Genomic DNA, 14142 nt, shown 5'->3' on the forward strand with positions numbered 1-14142 from the left:
ATTAGGGTTCACCATGAACAGGCTAGTAACTAATCCCTTCATTTGTTACCTTTGATTAAAATACCCATCACAAAGAATAAAAATGTTAAACAAACGAATGGGACGGAGGGAGTAAAAGACAATTCCTTTGGTTAAATATAGAGAAGACTAAATGAAAAGATAATAGAAAGGTTTATGAAATTAGCAGCTCGTTATCAGAGTGTGGTTACTAAGACAACAAAGAACTTACTTCTTGTTGACAAGATCAAAATCAGCTTTTCAGCAGCAGTGACTAATTAACTGATTATCACTAAAATCTGTCAGAGTTTAGGAAACTGTACCTCAGAGAACACCGAAATCATATCCCGTGCACTGCATTTTATGACAAATACATCAATAATACTTATAACAAGCTCTGAACATCTCTGGGATACCCCTGCAAAAGTGGCTACGGCTTTGAGCAACTCAAATGAGAGGGCGTCGATGACAACCTATGAAAAAAAACCAGTGTCACCATCTACGCATCATAGTAGAAAATATTGGAAGTATCAATATTAAGCATCTATATACTTTAGTGAGAATAGGCAGAGACAGCCAATACTGCGACAGCAAAAAGCACCGAGATTAAATACTATACAAGAATAAACTGTTCATGAATCAAAACTAGCTAGAAACTAAGCATAAATGGAGAAAGGATCTCATATGATAACTCAAAAATGTTCAAACCAAGTAAGGTGCTAAGTCTACAATCCACTAACCACCACCAAGGCCCAACTATAAGAAACCAATGTATACCAGCTACAAAGGAACAGTGAGTTAGCTATCAAAAAGATGGGCGTTTCTGCTAAAGGCGTGTTTCAAAATCTCTGCTGAGATGTATCGTATCGGTCGAGCATCACCGCGACTCATCCGCGATGAAAGATTAAGGACCATAATAGGAGACATTGTTAATAAGTTCATGTGCTACCAAAAATATAATCTCCGATGCTCCTTCCTGTAATAGAGGCATTCTAAAAGTGTATCCTACCAGGTTGGCTATAACCCTATAAAGTCTAATTACCGAATACATAGTTATCCACATATCCCGGATCACTGTTCTTAGGGATAAGAGCAATACATTTTCCATTCTTCTCCGTAAGTATATGACCGCTGTTGACCGCCAAGCACACAACCATGGACATCTTTTTAAATAAGATGCCAATATTTCTATTACAAAATAAACCGTAGTGATTCATAAATGAACATTGGACCAGGCAACTTCAGAAGACCCATATACAAAACCACCCTTCTCACCTACTTTGCATAAAAATGCTTACACAAATATCATAAGTTCGAGTTTTTAACGTTTGTCAAAATTATATCAGAAGCATTACTACTATATCTCAAAATGTAAAAGCAAAAAGGATTTCAAGACTCTTTTAACTCAGATCTTAAACATCATCTTATTTTTGATCTAGGGAGGAAAGGTGACATGAAATCCAGCAGTTTGTGGAAACTTTCATCATAATTGCTTAGTACTGATGGATGAACAAGTATTACATCAGACAATGTTTCTATATGGTCAGTGTTGTTGTCTTTAGAGCAGTAGAACAAGGATTTTTTGTTAGGAGCGATGTTTTTTTTTTTGTTAGGAGCGATGGATGAACAAGTATACATCAGGCTCTTTTGAAATCTTTCATCGATTTTTTATTATATGAAACCAGTTGTTTTTACATATATAACACAACAGGTTTTACATTGCATCTCTAAATGTAATTGGAGAAGTTCAGAGTTAAAAGTTTGTATTTGTTGATCACTCCTTCAAATTGGGACAATGAATATGTGCTGAAGGTAGTAATGCAGTATTAAGACGGTGACACCTTTTCTTAAAGATAAGTCTTGGCCTAGTTGTAGAGACTGATGATCTGGACATTGGCTCATCCCTTTTCTATTTGCAGTTACATTGCGACTCCTTCCACATGCACCCAAAAAATACTCACAGTATTCCACGGCATGATCATGGTCTACAATGGAACGCCTGAAAAGACATGAAACTAAACATGAGTGACATTGTCGCAAATGAGTGGAGGAGAAACAATGAATGAGTGATGGTCTGAGACGTTTCAATGTCTGTACACTATACATGATACACCCTATCTTTAAGTGTACAAGAAAAACAAAATCATTTACAGGAGTGTAAATCCAATAAAATGATTCCGGAGAATATAGTACTTTCTCCGTTCAAGCGAATTTGATACGTTTGATAAAATACACATCCCACAGTCACATAAAACAAACGTATGGAATTGGCTTGAGCGGATGCAATATGATTTAAACAGAGCAAATAGACGCCAATTTAGACCTTTCTATCCTCGGAATTATGATAATCGTTTACTTCATAAATTGACATCATTTACTAGGGTTAGACAGAAGTGAAAATGTGTGTAACAAACAGAAGAATTGCACATGAATGCAAACAGTCAGAGATCAAATAATCAACTCGTATCATGTAATCATAGAACCAAAAAACAAATCAAATCAAATATCATAAATTCAAAAGAAATTACCAGCGATGGCGATCAAACCGCGCAGTTCAAACTTTGAGAAATACACCAGCTTCATTAGCTCCGACTCTCTAGCAGCAAGCGCGGCCTCAATTTCTTCACACTTTAACAATTTCGGACTTAATTTGCCTTGTAATCTGAATATTCTCTTCATTTTCATCATTAACCTAAAAAAAAGAGGAATTTCGATCATGTTTTCAAAATGATAAAATTCGGCATTAACAACGTAGGTCCGTAGCAATCAAATAAGGTTAAAATTTTGAATAATTGCTTCGATTTCACCATCTAGCAATAATGAAATAGAAACTTTGATTATTCGTTTCGATTTCATCGTTAACCTAAAACGAATTAAATCTTCGATTATTTGCAATAATTTAAGACATTCAACAACATAGGAATCGAATGAGATGAAAATTAGAGCAAACCTTGTCAATCATATCCTTGAGAGTTGAAATTTGGATAAGAATTGAGCTTGAGTCGTCCATGGCGAAGGTGCGCGACAATGCCTCCTGATTTCTCCTTTGCTTCAAACTTCGATTCAGTGGAGCTAAGTTGAAGAGAGAGAAGGAAACGCAGTAAAATGAGTAATTAAAATAGTTTAGATTTAATTAAGCAAATTAATAAGTCGATCGAAAATTACTGTGATGGATACGGATGAAAGTATGATGAATCGAAATGAAGATTAGTTGATCGAAATTACCTAATTTCAAGATGACAATGGCGGTCGGAAAGCTGAGATAATGGCGGTCGAAAAGTTCACTGATAATGGCGAACATGGAGCTGAAGATGGAGCTTGAAGATGAATTGTAGAGAGAGAAAGTGGATGAAGTAAATGAATTGAATTGAGTAAATGAACGAAAATGTGTGTGTTAATTAGATAGAATTATATAGGGGACACGTGGCATCATCTGGTGAGTCTATAATTTCAAGATCTAATGGTTTAGGATGGGTACAGCTGCCTCACCCTAAGAAGGGTACCTCACATGATTCAATTTCTATATATATATATAGATTTTCTTGGACTTCTCAGGAGGACTCCTTCATCGTTTTGGGTGTAGATGGGGCCTATTTTCACGATTTCACATATCTAGTTCAACTGTCTCTCACTAAGTTATTAAAAGACTACAACGTAGAGCTGGCCAAAGCAATAGGTTCGCCCGATTCGTCACATAGGCCACTTTTGCCATGGCCCAACCCGACACGCCCTAGTCCGTTTAAGGCCCGCCCAATACATAGGCTGGCTTCTAAATAAGCTAACCTAGGCCCACTAATTTAGCAAAAAAAAAAACGAGGTTCGCCAGCCCGGCCCCACCACGGGCCTGGCCCGGGTTACCCAAACATCCAGCCTGGCCCGGCCTGACCAAGCCCGCCCCTCTTATGGGTTGGTTCAAGGCCTTGCCAGGTGAGTCCGGCTCAACACCGGGTCAGCTCGACCCGACCCGAGTACAACACTAACTACTCGTATATAACCCACTCCTCAATCAATTGTTCTATACGTTAATATTAGGGTGTTCATCGGTCCGTGACCGGACCAAACTTAGTGGACCGAAGACCAAATAAAGGTAAATTGGTGGACCGCGGACCGGACCATAAAAATGTATGGACCGGACCGGACCATATGGACCAAATAATATATTTTTTGTTACCTTATTATTTCGATGATTACTTTAATCAATATCTATCTATATTAATAAATGAAGCTTTTTTCGAGCGATTTTAGAGAGTCCAACTCTCTTGAAATACATAGTGATTAAAATAAATATATAAATAGATAGAATAATACATATTACATATTATTATACGTCCAGCATATCTAACAGTAAACATTAGATTTTCATTGCAGAACAAACTCTAAACATATAGGATTCTATTTGGGACTAAACTCTTACTTCATGCATATATATATATATATATATATATATATATATACGCATAATTGCACAAATTTGACACATTGATGCATTTGTAATTGGTCAAATTTGATTCTACGTGTGTGTGTATATATAAGCATATGATGAATGATAATTGTTTTTAGCATGCATAATTTATCTTGTTGTTTTAGAGATTAATTTTCATCTCATATTTGACAAGTTTAATGATTTTTGCTTTTTGTAGGTGTTGATGCGGTATATGAAGATTAATAATCACGGTTTATTACGGATTTACTCTCCAAACTACAAGGGATTTCATGCTCATTATAAGTAACGTTAATTTGTTTTCTGTATTTTTAATGTTTCAATATCGAGCTTTATTCATATCGTTTTATGGCTCTTACCATGTAGTTGATATTACGACATGCCGACATAGGTTATTGTAATAATTTTCACATCAGTAGTAAGATGTATACTACCAATTCTATTAGGCTAATAATCGTCTGGTTTATTTTTTTTAGGAAACATTGGTATTAGACTATTAGTACATACTCAGGTCAATGATATGATGAAATCAACATGCTTAGTCTGCGGAGGTTTACTCCGTATAATGTGTACGTAGTGATGCTAGCAAACCTTGGCATGCTCTTACAAAAAATTTGTAGTCCTTCCCAATTGACAGATTAGATTAAGGGAGCATATTCTGGTTATAAATAAACGTTGTGAGTACTCGAGGAGCTCAGCTACGTAGATAAAGTCAAATACTACCTCCTCTGTCTCAATCATTTGTTTGCATTTGATTAATCTATATAATTAATTGATAAATAGTCAGAATCTGTAGTTGGATGGTTTGAGTTTAAAATTGGATTAATGTTAGAAACTATATTGACGAGGCATCTTATTAACATCGGGTGTCTAGCATGCATAACAAAATTTTAAATCGTGTAGTTAATTATATGTTTGTATGAATTTATGTCGTAGATTATATTACAAAACTAAAAATTGTACTCCGTAGTATTAGTATATGAGTTAAATTTACCTGACGAGCAACTCATTGTCAAGATGCTCAGTATTACACTGGACGTATTGCATCTTATACTAATTTTGCACTACCGTCCAAATTATTTGGTGGAATGGAGGAAGTATTTCTAAAAAAAATAAAAACACTTGAATCATTCAATCGCTATCACCAAAAAAACTCAAGAAGATAATTTGACACCTTATATTGCCAAAGTATGAAACGATGACAACCAATGTCTACACCAAAGTTATCAGGTTGAATTGAGACAAAAAAAAAATTATGGAGGTGAATCTACAGTGTACACCTAATGTTGAGGCCATGGCGAAGGATCATAAAGAGCATCACAAATTCATTCATTGTCAAATTAAAAAAGAAAACTCTTACTCCATATATTAATTACACAAGAGTCTCTATTCATAAAAATCATAAATATTCCTTATAAAGATATATACTACAATGATCTTTAATTTTTGTCATTATTGAGTGAGTCGGTATAAGATGTTACTTTGAGTCATTGTGAAAAATTAGAGTAATACCACCCACTAATTTGCTTAAATAAGCTAATTCAAATGTCTTATAAACATAGGCTAAAACTAATAAAATAATTAATTTGTATATTTTAGATTTTATATAACTTTGAGTACGTTTTATTAACTTTTATTTCAACTTCATTCAGTTCAGCTCAACTCTATTCAGTTCAACTCAGCTCCGTTCAGTTCAGCTTCTGTCAGCCAAAAAAATAGGGCTTAAAATAGAAGTTCCTAACATAAGAATCTCTCTTTATTAATTAACCACATTCTTGAGATAGCATTGGCGAGTAAGATTTAAGGACGATCGACCTAATCCCCATCTGCCTTGCTATCTTTAATCCAAAGGCAACTGCGTTTGATGAAATGGCAGTGGAGATTGGGTACTATAAGTTTAATGCTTTGATTTTATTAATAATACGTTATGCATTATACATGATAGAGCATTACAAGTAAGCCCGTGCATCGCACGGGCATTAAATCTAGTATATATATATAAAATAGGAACTTTTCAAGCGATATTAGAGAGTCCAATTTTCTTAGAAATCCATTGTCCTATTAGAAGTCAAGCACATCTTTAATTAATGATTTTAGCAATACCAAATTACTCTACTCCTATACAGAACACAATTCTTGATGCTGCCATAAACGTAGGATGCCTATTAATCCTACTTTAATCCTTTCTAGGAGAACATATATTGTTGCTATATAAGATCATCTAATTGTCGTCTACAAACCCATCGAAATCAATAACTCTCATCTAATTTACCTCTTTCAATTCCCACATAAAAATATGGAAGCATTAAGGTATCCTATCTTTTTCTTAAAAGTGAATTTACGGCAGCTCATTCCCTAATTTCTAATACCATAGTGAATTTCTTAATTTCTCTGTTAGGTCTTACTCATGTATCAACGAGTTGGATTCCCCTAAGAATGAGTGGAAGATCAAGGTTCGTGTTTCGAGATTATGGGAAGTTCAAAACTTTAGAAATAATAATAGCTTAATATGTGTCGATATGGTTCTTATAGACGAGGAGGTACCTTATCCTGAAAATCCAATTATCTACCTGCTATATTCTTCATAAATTACATACATACATTTTTTTTTCTCAATATAGGGAAATTATATTCACGCCACTATTGGAAGCGGTTTATGGAGACTCTATCGTACCAAAATTATAGAAGGAAGTATTCATCTAATTGAGAATTTCAAAGTTGAACCAAATAAAAATAATTACTGTGTCGTGAGCGACAGTAAGATTATGCTATCGTTCATCTTCAAAACTCATGTTAAGCTTATTAATACGGATGCTGCAGCTATCCCTTATCACAAGTTTGATTTTATGCACTTCCACAAGTTAGAGTGTCGTCGTCAAAAAGACTATGTGTTATCAGGTATATATATTAGTTTATAGTACTAACTTTATGTAATCAATATCTGTCTTCTACACCGAATAAGCTTCTTTCTAAATAATTGTTGAAGACATCATTGGAGTTCTTGTGAAAGTGCATGGTGACAACGATGACATTATACTTGAACTGGAGGATAAGAGGTGTGTGCTCACAAATTTCAATTGTCGTGCCAATTTAGTAATATCATTGAATACTTTTTAACATGTCCATTAACACTATTAGCAAGAACCGATACCTGATAAAGTCACGTTTAACACTATTATATAAGAGACCCGTGATTAATGCGACCTAAGAGAGGGTAACTGAATAAATTTTTTGATAATCCGATATGGCAGGTATCGCAGCTCTGCTTCTACCCGGGGGAAGGACTGCACACGGAAGGTTCGAGATACCTATTGAGTTATTTGAGAATTCAACATGTAACATTTCAAGGAAAAGAAAACTTGCAGAGCTAATACAAATGACTTCATTAGTAATATGGAATGAGGCTCTAATGGACAGCAGATTTGCATATAAAGCATTAGACAGAAAGATGAGGGATATAATGGCATTTGATGACCCGGAGGCAGAAAGCAAGGTTTTTGGGGGGAAGGTTGTGCTACTTGGAGGAGATTTCCGGCAGGTTCTACCGATAATAAACAAGGGTTCTCGACAAGACATTGTCCAAGCGTCAATTAGTAGATCTTATATTTGAAAGGAATGCAAAATTTACACCCTAAAAACAAGCATGCGAGTCTCGGAAGGACAAGGGGAAAGAAAGAAATAGCTAAGGCACAAGCAGTTTAATGAGTGGCTGTTAGCTATGGGTGGGGGCACTCTTGAAGCCACGGCAGAGGGGAACGAGGACGAGGCAACCTGGATTGAGATTCCAAAGGAATATATCGGAGGCATGGGGGAGCTAAAGCTGGAAGCAGTAGTGAGCGAAATGTATTCGAATTTTGACCGGAAGTATGGGGACGAGGGATACCTAAGGGAAAGAGCCATCCTTACGCCTTTGAATGAGACAGCGGACTACATAAACAATTACATGATCGGGCTCTTACCGGGAGAAGAGGTGACGTATATAAGTTACGATGAAATTTGTTCTTCGTCTACAGAGTGCGAGGACCATTTCACATGGTACCCAACTGAATATTTGAACAGTCTGGTCTTACAGGGTCTGCCTTGTCATGAGTTAAAGCTAAAGGTCGGAATGCCGGTTATATTGCTAAGGAACATAAGCCATGCGCGAGGATTGTGCAACGGGACCCGTCTTATTATTAGTCGCCTTGGAAAGTTCATAGTGGAAGGGAAAATAATCACGGGGTCCAAAGTCGGACAAAAAGTAATAATCCCGAGAATAGTGATGACTTCGTCGGATACAAAGATCCTTTTCATTCTTAAACGTCGGCAGTATCCATTAAGGCTATGCTACGCCATGACGATAAACAAGAGTCAAGGGTAATCGCTTGATTATGTTGGGTGTATCTACCAAAGTCAGTATTTAGTCATGGCCAACTTTATGTAGCAGCGTCGAGAACAACTTCACCCGAGAGATTGAGGTTCTACATTGACGATAGGGACCAGATGTATCCAAGGCACACGAGGAATATTGTCTACAAGGAAGTATTCACGAATCTACCAAATTAGGTGTCATGTGATACATTTTGATTTTTCGTTACAAGGTAATAAGCAGTAATATTTGTAAGTCAATAACGGTTAATTTGATTAACAAACATTATACAAATGCGATCTTGACAATATCATATACGACTGTGACTATGACTATAATTGATATAATTGATCTGTACTGAAACCAGTACGATGTTCTTTTAAAAGGGGCGCATGATTTAATCCGTCGTAATTGATGACAGACTTGACAGTACCGGAAATTTGTTATTATCAATGCGGGTATTATCGGATAAAATTATAAGATTTGAGTATTATCGGATTGACATAGTTCAAAGTACGTAACACCACTTTTAAATTGTAAAGACTTATGCAATTTATATTGCTACACTTTTCAACGTAGGTAGACTTATTAATAAAATTAGATAGGTACATAATCTATACAACCATTCTTAATGATTTCGTATGAAACCAATTTCATAACACAATAAAGATTTATAATAATTTCCTAAGAAACCAACATAAATGTTATAATCGATGATACTATTACGTGCCCGTGCATCGCACGGGCCTTCCAACTAGTTTATATTAATAACCTAGAATATTTTTGTTCGAGTAGTAGAATATGTCAAAGTAATATAATACGAAGTAATATTATGAGATTAGGAGAAATATTTGTAGATCATACAATTTCAAAGATATCAATACTATATATTAAATCCAGAAACCAAGGGACTTCAATGTAATTAAAGAAAGTTATACAAATTAATTATACTATATAGTTTTAAAGCACTAGCATTGTGTGATGGATCCGATTAAGGGATCTCAATGCAAATATTATATAGTTTGGGTTAAAATTAAATTAGATAGAAGTTTGGTAATTTTCCTAAACATTTGTAAGAGACTAAAACATGGTCAATTTTCTTAAAATAAAATAATTAATTAAGATGGTCAATTTCAAGGAGACTAAAAGAAAGAAGACGCTTGGTAATTTTCCTAAATATTTATAGAAGACTAGAAGATGGTCAATTTCCTTAAAATAAAATAATTAATTAGTATAAACATGCACACTTATGGTATTAATTATTATCATCATAAAATTATATATTAAATTTAAAATCTATGCAATTTTATTAAACTTTATAGTTTATTAGATGTATAAAGATGTTAATTATTCAACATACAAAAATATAATATAAGTAGGTTATAAATAATTCAAGTTAGATTCCATAATATATAATATTGCATAATTCTTTCGATTTGATTTATTGCATATATGTAATATATTTATATAAATATGTAATCCTCTTAAAATTGCATGCCTAAGTAGTAAAAGTAATTTCGTCAATAAGGAAAAAAATTGTAGTAACATTGGATATAGTTATATGATAATAATCACTCATTTGAATAGTAAAAGTAACAATATTATCAGTGAGATTAGTGAAAGTGGTAGAAATAACAACGGGAGTAGTGAAATAATCAATATTAATAAGACAATAGTTAAAGTAACAATAATTACGGTGGGAGTAGTGAAATTATCAATATTAATGCGGCAGTAGTGACAGTAACAATAATTACGACGGAAGTAGTGAAAGTAACAATGATTACGGGAAAGTAGTGAAATGTTATTACTATTGTTTCATTAATAAGAGTCAAATATTAATAGCGGGAGTAGTGAATTTGTCTCAAAATTTATTTCATCGTAATTTTAGGATATGTCATAGAAAAATATATTATTGATAAATTTATGGGTTATGCAACTTTAGGTAATTTTATTTAATGAAAAAAAAATTTAATGGTAAGTAGAGGTAGCTCGGGCGAAGCCGGGCACCAATACTAGTTCCTTACAAAAGTTTGGTCCACGGTCCGGTCCACGGTCCGTTCGGTTTGATCCAGGACCGGACCGAAGACCAAACTTATGTAAATAGGTGGACCGTGGACCGGACCAAATAAAGTTTGGTCAGGTCCGGACCGGACCAAATTGCGCGGTCCGATCCAATCTTTGGTCCGGACCATCGAATGAACACCCCTAGTTAATATAGAGTCATCAACTTAAGCTAGTACCGAATAGTAGTTAAGGATCAATTTATTGTTCTATACATATACTACCTAATACATGAAAAAATTTATTACCCCTTTATCAAAATCATTTGTTTGTGTTTTTTTTTTTTTTTTTTTGTAAAAGATATTTTAATTAAAAACAAACAAATTATTAAGACGGAGCGAAAGGGAATATAATAAATCACCACATGCTCGTAAATTGGAGGCGGTACATCTTAAGTTCTAGTCATAACATGAGTTCCTTGTGGCATTTGATCGAACACCTGGTGGTCATTGTTGTGCTTCAAAAAGGGTATAGACTTGTATTAGCGGCTAATCAAATGCAAATAGGGAAAGATGGAAAATCACTTACAATGTACTCCCTAGCCCCTCCGTCCCGTTCACTTGTTTACCAGATAAGTTGAGTATTTTACCACAAGAACCAATAATTTTACAACCCGTTGACGGTTCACAATACAACCCGTTGGCGCCTTATCACTTTTCCAACTTTACAAGTCTGAACTCTGAAAGCAACTCGTTCCTTCCAAAATAAATGCTTTAAAATTCAGGCTTCGTACCTATAATTGCAGCATGTAAGAACAAAGATCAATTATCGTAATTTTACCAAATTTGAATGGTAGAGAATTGGATACGAAGACAAATGTGTGTCCTTTTATATCAACCTTTCATTGCCAGAACAATCAACTCAACTATTCGAAAACATATACGAATAAACACCAAAAAAAAAACCCAGAAATCTAAATGAATTCTACTGTCGTTAAGCATATCTCAGAATGTTTCATCAAACCGAAACATTTGGTCGAGGAATCGAACCGTCCTTATTACTTAACACCATCTGATTTATCCATGCTTTCCTTTCATTATATTCAAAAGGGTCTCCTTTTCACTATACCATCACACCTTAATCATCAACAATACTCTATTCACAATCTCCTTGAGAGTCTCAAGGAATCGCTTTCAACCACCCTCATCCAGTTTTACCCGTTGGCAGGCCAGTTATCCACACAAACAGACGAAGATAGACACGAATGCTTAGTCTTTGTAGATTGCAACAAAGGCCGTGGAGCTAAATTTATTCATGCTACTCTAGATTTGACAATATCTGACATCATTTCGACCCGTTATGTACCTCAAGTAGTTCACGCCCTTTTCGACCATGACCTGGCTGTAAATTGTGACGGCCACACCCTGCCTTTGTTATCGGTCCAAGTGACCGAGCTCTTGGATGGGGTATTCATAGGTTGTTCCATTAACCATGCTATTGTAGACGGGACCTCGTACTGGCAATTTTGGAACACCTGGTCCAAAATCCATTCAGCTGACCGGGATAAAACCCCCAAGCCCCAATTCGGCCTTCTTACTCAAGAATTCCGGTTTCTCAATGGGTGTGGCCCGGAAATCTCTCTGCCATTTATGCACGCTGATGAGATTGTATCGCGGTATCAGGCACCGCAGCTCAAAGAGAAGTTCTTTCACTTCTCGTCTTCGGTAAGTGATTCTGTTTTCCATTCACAATTGATACTAAAATGGTCAATAAAAGTCGTAGAATCGTAGAATTGTTGTAAATAACTTAAAATAATTCGCTTAACGAAAAAGATCAGCAGTAAATATAACCTGAAAATGGTTATTGTCAATACTGAAATGATTATTGAAAGTTCTTGTCAACAAATTCTTAAAAGATCGTCTCATATAATATAATTTGTGGTTTATTCAGGTCGTAATGAAACTGAAAACAAAAGCTAACCACGACAGCAAAACTAACACAATCTCCTCCTTTCAAGCTCTCACGGCGTTCGTGTGGAAATCAGTTGTCAGAGCCACATCTAGACCAGCAAATGAGGTTACTAAATGTAGATTAGCAATCAATAATCGGCCTAGATTTGACCCGCCTTTGCCTAATAATTATTTCGGAAATTGTGTTAATGTACTCGCAACATCTACCACAGTTGATGAACTGCTAAACCATGACTTGGGGTGGGTAGCGTCACAATTGCATCATCTAGTAGTAAATTATAATGACAAAGTGGTTCGAGATGAACTCGAACAGTGGCTAATCTCACCGGTTTTTTTCCGGCTCGATATGTTGGCTAGTCCAGGGATAACTATGTCGAGTTCACCCAGGTTTGACATGTATGGTAACGATTTCGGATTGGGGAAACCAGTAGCAGTCCGAAGTGGGTCTGCAAATAAGTTCCCCGGTTCAGTAACAGCGTGCCCGGGTCGAGAAGGAGGAGGAAGCGTCGAACTCGAGATATGTCTACCACTTGAGTCGATGATTGCTCTTGAATTAGATGAAGAATTTATGGCTGCTGCTTCGTTGAGCAATACATGATCTTAAATCCTGGTTCTTTTATTTGTTACATTGGACATTTGAATTGCTTATTATAGAATTTGAAAAAGAGATATTTTTGTGAAATTTTGTGTGTGTTGTATTGCACATCAACGTGTTAATTTATACAACCTAGAACATGCTAAATGCTAGGAAATCAGTTAATTGCTAGGAGATCACAGCTAATAGCTATCCTAAAATACATGCTAAATATGTGCTAACAAAGCTAAGAATAAGCTAACAATATTCCTAATTGCTAAATATGTGCCAAACTAATAATATTGCAATATTCTCGGAATATTGCCTCCAATACCCCCCTCAAGTTGGAGCATGGGAGTCGGAAATGCCCAACTTGTCGAGCAAAATCTTGAACTGCGGACGGCCCAATGCCTTAGTGAGTATGTCAACCAATTGTGCTTGAGTGTGGATATAACATGGTAACACAACGCCATTACGAATATGAGTACGAATGAAATGACAATCAATCTCTATATGTTTGGTTCGTTCATGATAGACTGGATTGTTGGCAATATGCATGGCACTCTGATTATCGCAATGTAACCGAACAAGTGAATGAAAATGAATTCCTATCCCCTCAAGCAACCCTTTCAACCATAAAATTTCACATGTAGCGGCGGTCATGGCTCTATACTCTGCTTCGGTGGAAGATAATGCGACCGTAGCTTGCTTTTTCGTCTTCCAAGAAATAGGGGAACCACCTAAACAAACGAAATAAGCAGTAATGGACCGGCGCGTAAGCGGACAACTAGCATAAGCCGCGTCACAATAA

At 35.6% G+C, this 14142-nt stretch overlaps 1 protein-coding gene and 1 long non-coding RNA gene across 2 annotated transcripts; one reads left to right on the forward strand and one right to left on the reverse strand.

Moving 5' to 3' along the window:
- Positions 1-1363: 1363 nt before the first annotated feature.
- Positions 1364-12747, reverse strand: LOC141608287 (uncharacterized). Its single transcript, XR_012526979.1, has 6 exons — positions 12638-12747; positions 11376-12521; positions 3223-3314; positions 2948-3069; positions 2526-2689; positions 1364-1996 (listed from the first exon to the last, which is right to left on the reverse strand). It is a non-coding gene; the product is annotated as an uncharacterized LOC141608287 (long non-coding RNA).
- Positions 11765-13460, forward strand: LOC141608279 (putative acetyltransferase At3g50280). The gene is made up of 2 exons (XM_074427645.1): positions 11765-12511; positions 12738-13460. Exons 1-2 carry the CDS (start codon positions 11765-11767, stop codon positions 13353-13355), a joined length of 1365 nt encoding a protein of 454 aa, XP_074283746.1. The 3' UTR covers positions 13356-13460.
- Positions 13461-14142: the final 682 nt, after the last annotated feature.

This window comes from Silene latifolia, chromosome 1 (genome assembly GCF_048544455.1).
Source record: "Silene latifolia isolate original U9 population chromosome 1, ASM4854445v1, whole genome shotgun sequence".
NCBI classification, from domain to species: Eukaryota; Viridiplantae; Streptophyta; class Magnoliopsida; order Caryophyllales; family Caryophyllaceae; genus Silene; species Silene latifolia.

What these genes read in the sequence shown, in the direction of transcription:
- LOC141608279 (XM_074427645.1), top strand. Translation starts at nt 11,765, where the DNA reads ATGAATTCTACTGTCGTTAAGCATATCTCAGAATGTTTCATCAAACCG. An exon ending in TCTTTCACTTCTCGTCTTCG is followed by an intron (nt 12,512 to 12,737) that starts GTAAGTGATTCT and finishes TGGTTTATTCAG; the next exon opens with GTCGTAATGAAACTGAAAAC.